Genomic DNA, 18720 nt, shown 5'->3' with positions numbered 1-18720 from the left:
CAGTTATTATCTCAGTATTTGCTAACACTTTGTATTTTCTATTTGGGGCTGGAATTTCAAATCCCAAATGATTTTAGGTGATTTGTTGATACAATTAATTCACCTGTGTGATTTGATTCCTAACTTTCTTAAAAACAGCATTAAGCCATCTATGGCAGATACCTACTCTTTCTCACCTTTATAATTTGCAACTTGAATGTTACAGTGTCTACTACTTATTTGTTTCCATCAGTTTTCTGATTAGTGCACATTATATTTCTGTTTCAAATCAAATTTTTTCACTCCCCCATCCTAGCTCTTTGTCTCTGGTATTTTTTAACCCCAGATGATTACAATGAATGATATGCTTTCCATGCTTATCCATCTCTTGAAGCCTTTTACAGACCTTCTTAGAACTTAAGTGCCAGCAGACCAGTTTCTTACTTATTTTAGATTATGCAGACTAGCCCCTCTTCCTCTTTATTATTTGCAGGAAATTTTTTTGTGCTCTTTCCATTAAATTCGCTTATGCTGTGAGTATCCTGTTGAAAAGAAGTAAAAGTCATCACACAGCCATTAACTCTTTCTAGAACAGCAACTCTACGTACAAAGATTTGGTGATTTGTTGAAACATAATTTTGTTTTATTTGAAACGTCCTTCCCCCCATGCTTCCCATGTCATACTGTTCTTTTGTGGGATTTTTCTTTGTTTGTTTTTCCATTCAATTTCCATTTTAGTGGTCCCAAACATATAGAAAAGCACCGACTACCTCTTTATAAAGCTGCTGAATGTTCAGAAGGGAGCTAAAGACAGAAAAGTCTACATCTTTACACTTAAAGACCACATCAACTGGAGATGCCTTTCATCAGGGCCATGTAAAATATATGTTTTTGTTTAGAATTCATAAATTGGTTCCTTGAAACTATGAAAGGAAATTCATGCACCATTTGAGTAGCAAAGTAAATATACAGTGAATGAGCTCATTTCAATCACAATAGAGATATCATGCTCTTTGCTAGCATCAGGGAGTTTCCATCACAAAATTCAGAACTGAAAATTCAGAAAGGAATATTGATTATACAGTGCACGTTTTCAATTTTTTAACCTCTTTCTCCCTCAGCCACATGTGCAACAGCTGATAACAAGCCAAACACAGAACTCATGAATCCAACCGAAATTAAATCAGGCGCCTGCAACTTCTGGCCCACTGGAGTTAAGGGAATAGTGTGACTAAATTCCTCTACGCCACTTGGAAAATACACCCTGAAGAGGAAGGATATTCCCAAAACAAGACTCATTCCTCATGCAAATAGAAAAACTGAAGTAAAATGTAAGCTGGATTTTTATTTGTTTTTTGCTACTATAACTTGCTAGTGCTTCATTAAAATTGCTTTTTCTCTTACTGATCCGATTCCTACTGATCTCAACACGTATCATATAAGCTTGAATGTAGTCCAGAAAAGAGAACCTCAGTGCCTTGTCAGAACAGACTGCAACTATGCCGCTGTACTGCGAGCAAGAAATCACTGTTGCTCAACATTCACCACACCTATAAAAGGAACACAACAGCATGTACAAACTAAGTCATATTCTCATGTACATCTCAGTAGCACTGAATTTAGCTGCATTTGTTTTAAAAATTATACTCAGTAAACAGAGACCATCTAATAATTCCTTTCAATCATTATACAACTGTTCAATCGCAAAGTTGAAACAAGTAATTGAGATTTTCAATTATGATTTTCAAATCATAGAATCATAGAATGGTCTGGGTTGAAAAGGACCGCAATGATCATCTAGTTCCAACCCCCCTCCTATGCACAGGGTTGCCAACCACCAGACCAGGCTGCCCAGACCCACATCCAGCCTGGCCTTGAATGCCTCCAGCAATGGGGCATCCACAACCTCCTTGGACAACCTGTTCCAGTGCGTCACCACCCTATGAGTGAAAAACATCCTCCTCATATCTAACATAAACCTCCCGTGTCTCAGTTTAAAACCATTCCCCCTTGTCCTATCACTATCCAAATCCAGCCACTATTCTTACCATCTCCTACTGATCTAAAACATTTATGCAACTTTTGCCTCTTGAAGGGCCTTAACATCACTTTGACTTTTGTTTACAAGTTTAGGAAAATCTCTGTGAGACATGTACACAATTACGCAGGTTTGCTCTGAACACAACATGGGAAATCAGAATCGCTCCTGAGGATAGTTCCTCCTAAAGACAGTAAACGCAAGGCTTCAGAAGAGAATATATACTTTCACTCAGCTACTCAATGAGTTCACTCACACAGAAGTGTGTCCCATTAGCACTAATCTGTGCTAATCCTCAATTTTCATAACTAGTGAAAAAGGCAAAAAAGGTTATCTGGCAATGTGCTGAACATATGAGATGGCCTAGGGAGAGAAGTTCTCAGGTGTCAAACGCACTTGTGGTGTATGGGGGTTTTATGCCAGCTGCAGCTAAATCAGAGCAGCATCCTCTTGCATAGTGAGGTGAGGACCTCTTATACCTCACCCACAGGAGGTTCCAGCACTGACATTTCTCTCCCTTAGCGCCATTAAGGCTCAAGTAGAGAAATATCCATGGAGCAATACACATTTTCAGGCTTGTATTTAAAGCAGGTAAAGGTGAAACAAACTGTCACACTGTACCTGGGACAGTTGAACAGTCTCCTTTTTTTTTTTTTTTTTTTTTTAAATTAAAAATGAATCTGCTTCCTTTCTGATAGAATTAGTGTATACTGATTCAAATTTTAATGAAACCTGAGATTGTCAGCTCCTAGTCCAATTCGCTGCACTTAGCTTCCTTTTAAATTCACATTGTATTTTTATTTGATTCTAGCACTCCTGGGGACCCACACTGTTGAAACAAAATGGATTTTGGCTGATTTGATTTTCCATTCCATATATTGTTGTTATAAACCGAGAAGTGACCAAGCAAAAATGCACCAGAGTAGAATATAAATCCTTTTCAGGGATAAAAGTAGTTGAAATAAAACACGTAAGGGGAGAAAGAAAATCAAATGCCCTTTAGTAAGAATATGATCATTTGAATATAATAAATAAATAATGAACAAATATCATGTACTGATTTTCTAAATTTTTAGAAGGAAAAAGCCAGAGGACATTCAGAATAATATCAGGAAACATCTCTTTACTGTGAGAGTGATCAAACACTGGAAAAGGGTTCCTGGCAAAGTGGTTGGTGCTCCATGTTTGTCAGTGCCCAGAAAGCATGTGGTCAAAGCCCTCAATAGTATACTTTAGCTTTACGTTAGCCCCAAAGTGATCACACAGTTGGACTTCGTGATCTTTTTCGACTGTAGGGAATCCACTTTAGCAGGGGACTGGACTTGATGATCACCAGAGGTCCCTCCTACCCATACAGTTCTGTGATTCCGTGATCTTTGAAGGTCACTTCCAGCTGTATTTTTCAGCTAGTTTATTATATGATTAGCACATCTATCTTAATAAAAAGAGATACAGATGTATAGATCTATAGTGCAACACATATCCCTTTGTAAAGATCAGGGCTGCTAGAAACTCTTATCTTTTAATCAACAGCTGGTATGCATTTTTGTAACCCCCGAATAGAGACAATCCATGCTTAGGCTTTGTCATTTATTCTAAAACATTGTTTTCACAATGGAGAGTGAAAAGTAAATAAGCGAGTTCAGTTAATAATTTGTGCTGTTAAAACTATAGCCATGACACGGCAAAGTGTCTGTTAACAGTTATGCTCCATTTTTTCACATAATCGAAGCCAGTCATGCTGTAACTCTGTGACCAAGAAGCCAATATGGCAATCATGAGATGGAGTGCCTAGGAAATGTGAGAAGCCTGAAGCATTTCCAAGTGTTATCTGCAAGTCTAAGACACGCTACACGGAGGACGCTGCAAATATGAAGGAATTTTTACAAGGGATTTTTTCCTACAGTATGATTTCATTCAGCAGCACTAACACTTGCAATCTAAACACTAAAATCACTTGAGAAGCTGTATATGTTCAGGTCCTTGAGGTTCAGTCAAACACACTTTTAAACTATTAATAACACTTTATCAGCCTTTACTAGTTTAGTGGTAAACAATGTATGAGTATACTAAACATATGCAAACATAGAAGGTTCAATAACCCATGTTCCTTACCTAAAGCTCTTTCAGGCAACGGAGGCTCACAGGAATTCTCTTTGCCCTGACAAAACAGCTACTACAAAGTAAATCCCTATTGTGCTGTAAGGCAGCATGCTATTTTAAAGGTAAACATAGTATTTAAGAGACAGGGGAAAAAAAAGAAAGAAAAGAAAGCAGCTTATAACAGGTTACAACAGCTGCATCATGATTTTACAAACCACTTCCAGCTTCTTGACATCAGTAGGCAGACCCTGTACTGCAAAGCTCAGGAAGAAAAATCTGGATTTCTGGCACGGCCATACAACAGCCAGCTTAGACACTACTAAGATACAGACTGTATTCTGACACACAGCTAACATTAAAACAATTCGCACCAGAAGCTTCAAAGCCTCTTCCCCTCTTCTCTAATAAAAAGCATATACAGACTACTTTTAGCAAGGAACACAAAGTGTTTCACACAGCTTACTGCCAAAAGGTGTTATTAAAAGTCCATCCAATCTTTAACCTCCACAAGAGTGCAGATCAGACAGAATGAAGTGCTTTGGTGAAAGCTATATTTCCCACTTTTTGAATTAATGTTCTAACTTGGTGAACTCCAAGTCAAAATGCTGAAGTGGAAATTCCTGGAATTCTTTATTCTAATGAGAACATCCTCAATAATGCCACAGAAGGGAATTTAATTCTGAAGCTAGATTTTAGTAGAATGTAAGCTAGAACAATGTACTTTTTAGGCTAATGCAGGAAGAAAGAATGCTTAAAAAAAAATACTAAGAAAGTCAAATTAAAAAAAAAAAAAGAAATAGGTCCAGGTGTTTAAAGCAGCAGCTTTTTGGACATTCAGGCTGAAACCCTTTTGGATGGGAGGCTGCACTGCCACATCTCCAGGGAGAACAGGCTGTGGCTCCAGCTGAAGCTGATGAAAATTGCCATTCTTAATCCTCTAGACAATTTAACTGTACTGAAATAAAACAATTTGCAGGTAAAAGCCTAAGAGAGTAAAAATAATTTGAGCTGCATTGCTGTCTGGACAAATTAGTTTCAATGATTCAGTTGCCATATTTGTAAATTGGGGATAATACTACTTCTATTACAGTCCCAGAAAGAAGCTGAGAAGATTAACTCACACTACCTGGAACATGAGAAGCACTGTAAGAGCACTAAGTAGCAATTATCAGGGCTTATTATGGGTTAACCTTGTACGAAAAAAACGAAATAAAATTCTATTAGGCTTTAAATACATAAACATTAAAATGAGAAAATTATAGTGCTGCGTGTCTCTGATAAACATTCCAGGCAATCTAACATTCATTGTATTCTCTACTTCAAGCAGTGTCGAAATCACTACTGTGTACCAGTGTATGAGTTTGATAAATTGACTTTATTCTGCTCATTGATTTACCAATGTCATAGTAAAATTATCATTACAGAATCTGTATACTTGGTTGATACAACACCTTAGTACATCCTTATCGTCCGCAATTCTGATGGGAATAGGACAGCTAATGCTTTCAAGCAAAGATTTCACTGAAAACAATGCTGGCAGACCTCTTCATGGAAAAAAAAAATCCTCTTCACAGAAAGCAGACAGCATTAAAATGCACTTCTAGCATCCCTTGCCCCTGTTCTCTCCTCATGTCTCTCACTGAACTTGTCTCTGGTTCTATTCATTCTAGGATGTTCTCTCCTCTACTTGGAAATGTGTCCATAGCAGATGAAATGTGGTTGATCAGTAGGACACAGGAGTTCTGTTACACTTGCTGCTTGGAGATACCTTTCCTCCCTTTACCCACCCACTTGCCTGAGCCACACTGAGTTAGGGAAGCCTAAATAAAATGGTCTTTCAGTAGAGAGAAAATAATGTTGCTCTTACTATAACTTTTTTCCCCCTCTTTGGTCAGTATTTACATTTCCAAGCTATCAGAAAAGGAAAAAAAAGCTTCGGAACAGAATCACAGAGCATATCCAATTTAATGTCAAGTCCAGAAACGTTAATACTTGATTATCAGATCAGTGACTATATGTGCTGTGTTTATATGGCAAATGGGATAAAATGAAATGCTCTGATAAATGCGAGAGGCCCTGAGTACAGTATCTGTGCCACTTCGGGTTTGGATCGTCAGTGCTTAATTCTACTTCTAAAAGATCAAGTCCCATTCTTATTCTGATAAACTGATAAAGAGCAATCTCTTAAAAATGTTCTGGTCTGACCTCGATTCTAAACTTCAGAGGCATAAAAAGGCAGACAAGTCTTTATACATGTATTAGTCACTTCTCTCAGCAGGCTATCAGGAAAAGAGATCAGAGATTACCAATACTTAAAAAGTCAAATTCTGCCTGCAGATGTGCACGTTGAGCTCCCAGTGAAATCAGTAGGGTGAGTTCATGTGAGGTAAAATTTGAGTCTAAATGAAAACTATTGCTCTAATAATAGCATGTTCTACCAAAGTAGGCTGCAGGTAGAAAAGATTTCTGTTTTTTACCGGTGGCCTTTTTGCTTCTTTAGAGCTCAGTATCTTTTCTACAGTTAACATCAAGGAAAAAGTTTGCATTATTTAGCCCAAGGGCCCTAAGTCAAAGAGAAGATAGCCAGCTGGTTCTATTAACAACTGCATTGATTGATACGCTTATGCACATTAATTTTGGGGTGTATATTTTATCCAAAATACTATTTACTTTGGTCCCATAATACTTCTTTCTCACACAAGAAATTTAATATTTTCCATACAAAAAGCTACATATCAAAATACCTGTTACAAGCTAATGCAAGAAAAAGTCATTCAGAAAATAAGATACCTTTCGTTAGAATACAACACATGGAAATATCAGTAAGAATGAAGTTAATTATGCAATAAATTAGGCAAGGTAAGTTCAGTGATAATCTGTATTTAGAGAACTGTGGAAGATGGTTTTCAACTGCTGCATACACACACCATTATACAGACACACAGACATACTCACAAGCACCAGTACAGATGTTTGATCAGAAGAAGATGCAAGAAAAATCTATGTGAATGCTAAAAGTTTGAGTTACGTAAAGGCCTCTGCGCTGTAGGGAATATAACAGCTCCCGTTTTATCGATCAACAGGTACAAGCATTTCTCACAAACGCTCACAAAATAACGATGCAAAAATATGATTAAAAAAGGATACTAAATGCTTCATTTGAAATTCATCATACCATTGTCTTTAAGCTTCTCTGTAAATCTTCTTCTTTTCATTCTCCTTTCAGCTGAACATCAGTCTCTTATCTTTCACAATTACCAGCAGTCTTGATTTCAAAGAGTCTTTCCTGAATAGTTTTTGTTTCAACTCTAGCTAGACTGCATAAGATGCAAATGTATGCATGTGAAGAGTGAAACTACTCAAGTGAAATCTGCTGCAGCTGGAGCGCAGGCACTGGTTCCCTCCTAACATACTCCCTCAGTTCCAAGGCCCCGTGCCTTACACTTGTCATTCTCAAAAAAATTAATTAAAGGATACTCGTTTTTTTTTGTTTGTTTGTTTCTTTATAGCAAAGCAGCATCAATGTTTTTTTATCTTTAATTATGCTACTGTTTCCTGGTACGTTCAGTCAAGGACAGTCTTAATTTTACGAGACTACTCTAAGATTTCAATTCTCTGCCAACTCATCATTTTCTTCCTTATCTTATGTAAGAAAAAAAAAAGGGAAAAAAAAAAAAAAAGAAAGGATATCGGGATATTGCTCATTAAAACAGGTAAAGTAATGTGGTAAAAACTACATAATTTAGTTTCCATAAAACATTCAGTATAATTAAAGTAGTAACACCTAAATCAGAAGAGATCAGAAAGGGATAGCTTTTTATTGCAAAACGAGTCTGCAGAAGAAATGATGGTTTGCTTTACACATTTGAAATGAATTTATTTATTAATTGCCTTATTTATTGCCATAGCAAACTCTCTAATCTTTTGTGACTGAATTCAGAGCAACAAAATAAGACAGATGAGACATTTATATTAAACTTGTACCAGTTACAAAAATGTGACTTTTATATATTAAATAACCATTTGTGATTACATTTCTTTTCATGTGAAAAAATAAATTCACAAGCTGTTAAAATGAGACTAAAAGACCACAGAATGCAGTCGATTAACTTCCACCTCCTACAAACTGAGAACTATAGCAGAACTAACAAAAACTGGTACAACTACCTGGTGAAGCTTTTAACACAAATTCATATTTGAAACAAACCTTAGAAAACTAAATTTGCCTGCACTAGTGTCAACCAACCAAACCTAGTAAATTCTCTGTTGTGTAAAACTGTACTTTAAAAAGATAAAACTTCATACCAGGCTGTACAGCCAATTAGGTGATGTGGTTAAGTGAAGAGTCTTTGGTGTTTTACCACATCCTGAAAGTTCATTCTATTAAAAAAAAAAAAAATGAACAAAGAACAAGTTCATCATAGCACACTCAGCAAAGTTTAAAATGCACAAAAATATTCCTCACTAAAAAAAAGGACATCTGTAGTATGTCAAAGTTTTCCAATGAATTTCAATCAGATATAAATGAGATTTAAGTTTATTTAAAAATAATTTATTATATTCTGATAGATACTACTGATGTTCTATTTTATATTAGCCTTAAAACATTTTTTTATATATATTTTGTAAAGCATGCTTGTGTTTATATTTTACAGTTAAAACTATAAAGTCTTCTAAAATGCCATACGATCTCTCCTCCTTTTACAGGAACTGACTTAGAAAAATCTCTCATCTACAGATATTTTACAATTACAGAATTTGTTTGTAGAGAGGATCGCTACTTCATCCAGGGACAATTCTGGGGAGTCATGGAATGCTGCAAATGAATTAGGAAATGGCTATTTTGTATCAACTGTTTCTTAAAACTCACAGAATCCAGCACAGAACTTATTAAGAGACTTAACAAAGCAAGTAGGACAATGTAATTCCAATTGATTACAGACTTTAGTGTCAGACAGCTGGAGTTCAAATTAAAGTGAAAAAAAGTATATGCACTTCAAAGTAGTCTAAGGAGACATCAGAAATAATCACTGCCTGATTCTATCACAGAATGAAAACTTGAGTAGCATCTGTAACAGTTATTACTTCAGTTGTATCCTGAAGGAAACCTTAACACTTTCATCTCCTACATGGCAAGCACCGTATTTTCCTATTTAGCTGCCAGTCAAAGGATGCTGTCATCTTCTAGATGGACAAACAAATCAGTAATACTTAAACAAACCTCAGTCCATGCCCTAACACTTTGTGTAGGGGATATTTTGTTAATTTGGTCTTTTTAAAAATAATAGGGAGTATATCTATAGTGGGGAGCAATACTTCATAATGGTCAAAATACATTCTAGCCCGTGAATATTGAAATTGTGGAAACAGTATTCAAGGCCTTACTTAAGACTTGCTTCTACAGATTTGCTGGCTGCAAACTCCACTAAACAGACTTTTTCCTTCAAATGCCTGTAATTGCAATGACAACAGTGGTACACATTAAGAAAAAAAAACAAAACTAAAAAAACCCTGAAGAAATGTAGGAAGCTGTCTGGGTGATGTAAAAGAGTTGTGTGTTGTCATGTGGAACAAAAGTGAGTTTGTGCAAAATACCAGGCAAATTAAAGGGGGGGAAAAAAAGATAAAAAGTTAAAAAGAAAAGTAAAATATTGCATCCAGCATTAAAGTAGGGAAATAGTAACAAATATCTCAAAACATGCAGCAAGTATAATAATGCAATTTTACTTTAGAGACTGGATTGCATGATCTGTTGGCTCACTTAATTTTATCTCAGCATAAAATTAACAAGAACATAGGCATCACTTTATAACCTGACCAAAAATTTAATCTGGGGCTGCTATCAATATCTAGCAAAAGTCCACTTTTCCAAAATATCTCTTTTTGGCAAAGCAGCATCTGAACTGTACCAGAATGAAGTCAGAGCAATACAAGAGGATTTATTTTTTCTTCTTAATGAAGAACTGTCTGTGATCATTCAAGGTCCATCAGTTAAGGTTACTGCTTTAGTATTAGAGTGCTTATAAGAAAGTGGTATTTTAACCTTGCAAAACCTATTTCTTTTCTTTCTGTGGCCACATATGAACACAACTTAAATTTAGCTAATTATTTTTGGGGGTTATTTTACTTTTGATCTCATTTAGAGAAGAGATGCCTAGGGACAAGAGGATTGAGTGCACGTAGAAAGTCATTTTGGAGTAGATGATCAGTGCAGACTCTGTTCAGTTTGTAATTAGAAAGAAGTTTTAGGTTGACACTTTCCAGCAAATATTAGTCAGCAATATTGCCAACAACTGGCAATTATGCTGAAGAAAGCCTGAAATAAACAGCATGTATTTCAGAAAAGAATAGCTACTTATACAGTGCTGATGTGAATTTCTCATGGCTTTTTGCTTCACAGTTTTGTAGAAAAGTAGCAGAAGTTGTGACGTGGGTTGTGAGAAAAAATGATTAAAAAGAATACTTACAAACTCTATGGATACACTTATGTTAAATATAATACATTTCATAATGTATGTGCAAAGTTCCAGTGTTTCTGTGAAGGTGCTTTGTCCATAGCTGTAGAAGTGAAACCGCAACAACTGCAACCAGTTCTTAAGGAGCAAGATTCAGACTTGCAAACTGCTCACAAGAAAATGAAAGGCCTATAACACTAAGTTCTGCTCTGCTTTTTACCGTTAACGATTGCCATATTGAATCATGGCATCTTCTTCATCTGACAGTACAGGAAAACTGATCAGCCTCTAGTAGAACCGAATTACTGAAAATAGGGCTTACACAATTCAGTTCTTAATTGGTGGGTGTGCTTGTTGAAACACACTTCTGCCTGGAACAAGAGGAGCTACATTTTGTTTACATCCAAGTGGTTGAAAGAAATTCAGAGTCCAAAGGCTCTGCTGTTCACTTATTATGTATGACAGGAAACTGACCTGGATATGTTCCATACCGTCAGTGATGCATCAGATATCACTAAGACATGAGAAAGCACTTTGCATTGTGCTCTCAGGCATGTTGGAGGAGCTGAACTACCTTTAACAAGAGACAAACTGCACCACTAAAATGATATTGACTTCTTAGTCACAAAATTCTGGGCAGAGCATCCCAAAAGAGTAGCTTTGAGTTTTCAGATAATTTTTCAGAGCCTGAAAGTATCAAAATCCAAAATGTCATTAGGGTTCCCTTAAAAACCAACTGCATCCACTGCTGCTGGCATTTCTCACCATCTGACTACAGACAGCAAGTCAGTGAGAAGCTATCAGTATGGAAGGTAATTATTGCCGTACACTAATAATAGCATAACCAAACTTTTGTTTGTTACTAGAGGAAAGAAGTGTCTTTTGGGGAGAGAGAAAAAGTGGCTCTGCTGCCAATTCATGGGAGGGCTACTGAATGGATGAGACAGGTATAATTGTATGTATCAAAACTTGGGAAAGCTCAATATAAAAACTGTGCTGTGGTCTGATGTGGCATCAAGTGTTCCAGGCACACTGCAGAAAATGAACTATTTACTGTGAGAAGAAAGCACATGTTGAATCTGTTGCAGAAAGAAGTAAAATCCAAAATATAACCTGAGCTACAGTCAAAATGATCAGCCAATGGATATTAAGGGACAATTAATGGATTAATTTGGGCTTGAGCTGAATGTGAGATGTCCAAATGACAATTTGAATTTAGTGGACAGAAAGGCATGCTTGGAAGAGAGGGAGAAAGAAAATGTGTTATTAAGAAAGTTGCTTTTCAGTCCACAGATCACCTATCTGTGAGAAGTAAAAAGGGAGGGTAACAGAGGACAGAGAAGCTGTGAATATATGTTGATTATTGATGGTCTGTAGCCTAAGATGCATTATTTTGTGGAAGTATCAAACTACTGATCTCTGGTCCTCAGATCTAGATCCAAATACCAGTTGTTACATTAATACAGACCCAGGATCTGTGGTACTATGGCAGTAATGCTGATCAAGGACTAGTTAATTCTGTGTGAGTTCGACATCACTCCATGACCTTAATAGCTCCAGCAACTAAGACTAAAGAGAACAGTGACAAATGGCACTAGGGAAACTTATTCCCTAGGAAGCTATTTATCAGCTTAGGTTTAAGAAGGCTTCTGTGATCTCCATCATGAGAATGATTTGCAAGAAATGTAATCACAATAGCCTATGTGACCAATATTAAAAAGTTTTGCTCAGAAGATATTTGGGATGTTTCAATGTATAGAAGGTAATAGGTACTTTACCTCGCACTGTAATATCATCAGTCATTGTCTTTAAAAAATTAGATACACATCATTAAAAAAACAAACAAAAAAAAACTAGCAAAGATGAGAGATGTAATATATCAGCTGGATAATGTTTGACTGATAATATCATTTATAATGAGAAATCTTTATTGTTTAAAAATAGCTTTAACAGAAGACCATATAAACACTGTTTTCTTCAGCAAACTTAGCTTTTTAACCCAAACTTTTGCAAAGCACAAGTGTTTAACCATGACGAAAATCAATTATTAAGAAGAAAGCAAGCATCAAGATGAAAACAGTAGTAACCAGGTGTGTGTTAATCCAGCTTTCCATGTGCAGGCCAAATAGGAGATATCAAAGGCAACTAAAATCTTCAGATTTGAGGCAGGTTTCTCAGTGTTCCTCACAAATAATAAACCACATTTTACAACTTTACATTAGAAATTATACCATAGTTTTTAACTTATTTTCCATTCTTAAACATGTCTGTTACTTTGGGAGACTAGTGGAATTTTGGAGCCAAGGACTGGGTATGTAGTCAGGAAGAGCAAGCTAAGATGGAATCAACTCAGTCCTGTGCAGTTTGGAGCTTACTTTCCCTTCCTTCCACTTGTCTCTCTACCAGAAATCTCTCTTGTTCCTTCAGACTTCACTGAAAGACCTCTAATTTAGACTAGGAGCTCATTTCTGTAGCACAGCCAAAGCTGCACTGCTGCTCATCTAACTATTGCTTTGACTCACTTCTACAGACTATTTTCATGAATTAGCTTCCCTAATCTTACTAAGACTTTCAGGCATCAGACTAAAAGTTCTTTCAGTAACTTGATTTTCCTCTCAAAACAACAATTCTCCTTGCAAATAACTATGACAGTAATGCTGTTGTTGAAATTTTGACTTTTTGTGTAGTTATTAAAGTCTTAGAGAATACAAATATCCACTACATTTTGTAGAAAGGTACTGAGATAGTAATAATCATGGAATCATAGAATCACAGAATCGCTAAGGTTGGAAAAGACCCCCAGGATCATCCAGACCAACCATTCGCCCTTCACCAATGGTTCTCGCTAAACCATGTCCCTCAACACAACATCCAAACGCTCTTTGAACACCACCAGGCTCGGTGACTCCACCACCTCTCTGGGCAGCTCATTCCAGTGCCTGACCACCCTTTCAGAGAAGTAGTATTTCCTAATGTCCAGCCTGAATCTTCCCTGGAGCAGCTTGAAGCCATTCCCTCTAGTCCTATCACTAGTCACACGAGAGAAGAGGCTGACCCTCAGCTCACTACAACCTCCCTTAATATCTAAACTTATCAAGACAGGGCATAAATCAGAAATGAATTTACTATCAAATATGTTCAATATAAAAATAGTCTGAAATCAGTGTAAAAATACAGAAAAAAATGACATTTCTTGTTGTGGCTACAGTCACAGGTAATATATGCTCTTTAACTAAATCCTCTCTTCCAGGTTTTGAAAAAACTAAAGCCACGAATTAAGGCTATGGCTGTGAGTATATTTAAATACTTGTACACTTTACGTAGATGCAGTAAGAGTATGAAGAACCAAGATCAAAGTTTCTATTGCCTAGTTAATTTGCATGTAGCAAATACAAACTAGAAAATTTTAAATAATTTAAATACTCTGTTTTAGAGTTGTATAATTTATTACGGCTGATTTATGACTTTTCAAACACAGATTTCACTATAATAAAAGAAAGGATGCCATAAACATGAACAACTGAGGCAAAACATACATTTGTTAATTTAAAAGGATTGCTTTTAAATGGCAGGCATGACTGTAGCTTTCTTGATGGTTATTCATACCACAAACTTGCTTACATTGCCAAGTGAGTGTATGCATCTATCTTCAGTATCTGTGTTGGAATTACATTTCATTAGAGTAATGAATATATTCAAGACAGCACTTCTGGGAACAATAACTGTAGCATCACAGAGTTAATATCATTCAACTTTTGCCCTACTATGTTCCTACATTACCTAAGCAGTACTAATTATTATCATTTAGAAGCCGTTGAAAGTGCGGTATCACTTGAATGCTCTGCAATTGTCATATATGATATGAAAAATAATAGCTTGCAAGGATATGAATATCATCTGTTTTTTCATTTACTTTTTTTCTGATGTTTTTATGGATTTATGATAGCCCACATAAAATATATATATATATATATTTTAAGGAAATATGGTACAAACGAGATGAAATCAGGGTGTAAGTGGTAGCATCTGATCTTAAATCTTAAAGCAGAATTTTTTGTTTCTCTCTGGCCCTAATATTAACGTTTCAGAGCAAACAATGAGGTATCCACTGAGAGACAGTAATTCAGGATTTTTATAAGTTTTAGGAGTCCTATTTTATGATGGCTGTTATTGAAATTCTATTCTGTCCTCCAGGACTGAACTGTAGAAGGTTTCAGCACTGTAATTACAAAGTCGAAGCTTTATGATCGCCGTTTTAGAATTAAGTAACCTGCTTTGTTTTCTAGTAATACAAGGGGTTAAAAAAATAATCTATGGGTACAGTAGATGGCACATTCTGAGAATTTATAAATAGATCTCTTCTGTTCATTTCTGAGTTTAAATGAAGAAAAACAAATTATTCAGCCAACTGTCCATCAGCTAATGTGTACTTCCTTTGTCTTGCACAATATTTATACAGGATACTCATTAAGCCTTCTATATGATTAAAACTTAAGGATAATTTTAATTTTTTACTTTTTGAAAGCCACATTTGATTTTTAAAGGCATTTTCTTTTCATGCCATTAGTCATTCTATTTCTTCTTTCTTAGGTCCTAATGTTCTAGGAGAGAAAATAACAGTCAGCTCAGGTCTCTTTCAAAATGACGAATGATTCCCATTTATGAGACTGGAACAAAGGCACTTTGTTCTTATCAAAATGGTAACCGCCTCTATTGCAGTCTAGATGAACGAATCCAGTAGTATTTATAAAGCCTGGCCATGTCAGTCATGAAGAAAAAGGACAAATCCTTATGAGTTTTTCAATAAGCTGTGATTTTATGAATCAAACTTTAGAAGCTGGTAAGCACTGTTATTGAAAATAATCATACTTTTTTTCCAGGCATTTCTTTTGTTTTTAAAACTATCTTAAATGTGGAGTCTACTTATCAAATAAGACAGATAGCAAGTGCCACTATCATGACAAAAAACAACAAAGTCATATACTTTAAATTATTTCAACTCTATAAGAACAGATATAATTATGCTCTCATCATGCTTACAAAACTATAATAAACAACAGAATTAGTTTTGTTTACCTTCCTCATATATTCTTCTATCTAATGTATCTTGTTGTCTTTAATGCTATATCTGCATTTCCTGAATTAAGAATTAAATGTGCTGAGGATATTTACACATTCCTGCAGAGCACAATCACATGCATTAGCATTATGTATTCTCAGTGTTGATTCCTATCCATTTTAATTGCAGAAATAATAATAATAATAATAAAAAAATTACTTTCCAAAAGAAAAAAAAAAGAAGAAAGGCAGAAAAAAAAAGAAAGAAAAGTAAATCACTATGATACAAAGAAATCTATTTCTCATATTATAAGTTAATTCTTCATGATCAAGCCAATCATTTCATATTCAAGAGTACTGATTTAACAACACATACCTTGACTTTTTCTAAGTGATCCTGCAGAGAGTCTATCAGCAGATCCCCCACTGGCTGCCAGGATCCCTTGAATGCTTCAGCCTGGCGCAGTTTCAGGTCTAGTTCATCCATTGCCTCCTGAAGACCCTGCAGTCTTTCAAGAGCATCATCTATCTTCTTTTGCCAATCAGCAGAACGTAGATTTAGCTTATCCCACTCAGTTCTGACATCATCTGCTTGCCTTCGGAGAACTTTAGTGACATTCTGGGCCCTCTCCTCAGGTGATAGGTCTAAATAGAAAAGTTCAGAGTTTTAGGAGGTACTCTGTCTTAGAAAAAAAAATGCCATCTGGGTAAGTCTAAAAGCTCATATAGAAACTATTCATAACCAATGACAAATTAAATTTATTTTACATGTATTTTTATTTGTAAATCTCTCAAATCCATTCCCTCCCCTCCCCTCCCCCCCCCTCCCCCCCCCCCAAGTATTGATCAACAAAACACACATTTATGTATGTAATGGCATTTTAAACTTCTAGCTACACCTTGCTTTATCCTGATTCAATGAAGTAGTTCTGCACATATATGAATATTAATCACTGTGAATCACTGCAAGTGAGTGGATTTGGGAGCTTTGCTGTACTGATCTCTCTTGTTCTGTTTCATACATGATCACTATCTAAACAAATGACGTAGTTCTGAAACACTTACACTACAAGTTGAATCCTGGGTTGAACTGCAGCTTTCAGATCTCAAACGGGACTACAGTTCTAGACACATCCAGAAGATTTAAAGCCAGTTTCAATATCTACTTATAAATATGCATGTCTATTTATTTCCACACTATTCAAAAGCATCACTAAGGATTTCTTTCATCTGTATTTTTAGCTAAGTTTCTGAATACTGAGATTGAGCTTGGAGTGTAAAAGGAATGCTCTCACAGTGGCTGGCAGAATTTATTTAATCATCACTGATCATCAATGATCTTTCTAGCAGCTATCTCTTCAGTTACCTCTTGGTTCTGGATAGACCTTTTCCAGTCCCTCTACTGGTTGATCTGCCAGGAAGAGTCGCACAGTCTCAAGTGCATTCATGATAACAGGTTCTTTTGTTTTCAGCTCCCTCTTGAAAGTCTGTGAGAAAAAAACAAAAATATTGCAAATCGGTATACAATGAAATACTAAGTGCTACCCCTTTTATTGTTATTTTTTGGTCAATTAAAGAACAAAACTTTAAATGACAGCTTCTATGTGTAAAAGAAGCTGCCAAAAATGTAATGAAGCTTTACTTAGCCTGAAATTCCATTCACTGTACATTGTATTCAAACGAACTAATGTTGGCAGCATGTTGGAAAGTACTCAAGGATGCACATCAAATTATTCACTGTGAGAGGGTACCTCCTTTTTGCTGGTTAACATCATAGTCAACACCAAAACTTAGCTGCAAGGGGCAAAGCTTTGGCTAGCTCCGTACTATATCAGCTTAGCTAATGCTCCCTGAAAGTGAGATTTCCCAGAAAATGAGGGAAAACCCAACGTGTTTCACAACTAGCCCTTTACTACAGCTGCTGGCAAGGAGAGAAAAAAACCTATGGATATTGCTGTGCTAACACCTAACAATCAATTCTAAGAAACCTAAAAAAAATTCTACACATTACACTGCAGCCTTCTCTACCAGTAACACTGTAAATGCAGTTCTTCCCATATTGCATGAGCTGAGATTTCTGAAAAGTAGAATTGAGGCAACAGTGAAAATCCAGAAATACAGTCCAGCCCAAATGAAGGCATGAACAAGTAGAAATGTCTCCTTTTTTTGTCTTCTTTCCCTCTTCTCTACCTGCATTTTTCTTTCTCCAGCAACAGTTCCTCCTTTTCTATCTCTCTTCTATTCCCTGACATTAAAACGACCTTAAGTAAGGTTGCCAAAGTTAGTATTTGGTAAGGATACAATTCTCAGTGATGTGGAACTATTTCTTTGAGAAATTAAAGCTCTATTTTTCTGAACCCAAGACACTTGCTGCACTAAAATGCAGATGATAGCTCGTCTGTGGGATGCTTATCATATAGGTTCTTTTGCAGGCTGTTTTGAACATTATTTATCTAAATATTTTATGTCAATATTTTTTTTTCTTTATAAAGTGATATTGAGTGCATACTGTTTTAAAGTAGTAGAGAGGTAAAACATGATGAAAGTTATAGCGCAGTATAACACAATACAATTGTGCACAAGTGAGAGCCATATACCAAGAGACAAAAAAAAAAAAAAAAAAAAAAGAAAAGTATTTTACTCCAGAGATTAGAAACTTATTTTTATGGCACTGAAATTATATATTTTTTTCACTATAAATTCAGCAATACAGTTAAATATTAAGCAAAATTTTGGTTATTATACAAACTAATGAAAATTATAAATTCAATATTAAAAAGTTCATTGATTTTGAATAACGTTCAATATGAAATACTCTGTTAGAGAAATACCCAACAGAACTAATAATAAGAATAATACTTACAGTTTATAATATCAGCATTTACAGGTAAAATACTCTTAATACATTTCAGGAAGGTAAACTTTAGCAAATGACTATATTATTCTGCTATAAATATTTAAATAAACCTTCTATTGAGTGGTCAAGAACTGACCACAAGTTTCCCAGCAAGTTTGCTGATGGTACAAAACTGAGAGGAATGGTTGACACACTGGGAGGCTGTGCTGCCATTCAGTGAGACCTGGACA

The 18720-nt window shown here is 35.7% G+C and overlaps 1 protein-coding gene across 32 annotated transcripts in view; it reads right to left on the bottom strand.

Moving 5' to 3' along the window:
* The window catches only part of DMD (dystrophin), a 1163614-nt gene that overhangs the window by 162290 nt on the left and 982604 nt on the right, over positions 1-18720 (bottom strand). For all 32 annotated transcript variants that reach the window (XR_006934806.1, XR_006934864.1, XR_006934881.1 and 29 more), the window contains 2 exons: positions 17000-17120; positions 16010-16278 (listed from right to left, as the gene is read on the bottom strand). Coding sequence is in view for 29 of the 32 variants with exons in the window: in XM_046919009.1 (XP_046774965.1) it covers positions 16010-16278; positions 17000-17120 (390 nt within the window). In the remaining 3 variants the exon portion in view is untranslated. The remainder of the gene's footprint in view (positions 1-16009; positions 16279-16999; positions 17121-18720) is intronic.

This window comes from Gallus gallus, chromosome 1 (assembly GCF_016699485.2).
Source record: "Gallus gallus isolate bGalGal1 chromosome 1, bGalGal1.mat.broiler.GRCg7b, whole genome shotgun sequence".
In the NCBI taxonomy this organism is placed as follows: domain Eukaryota; kingdom Metazoa; phylum Chordata; class Aves; order Galliformes; family Phasianidae; genus Gallus; species Gallus gallus.
The sequence above is the reverse complement of the archived record's forward strand: the minus strand, read 5'-3'. Positions and strand labels throughout refer to the sequence as shown.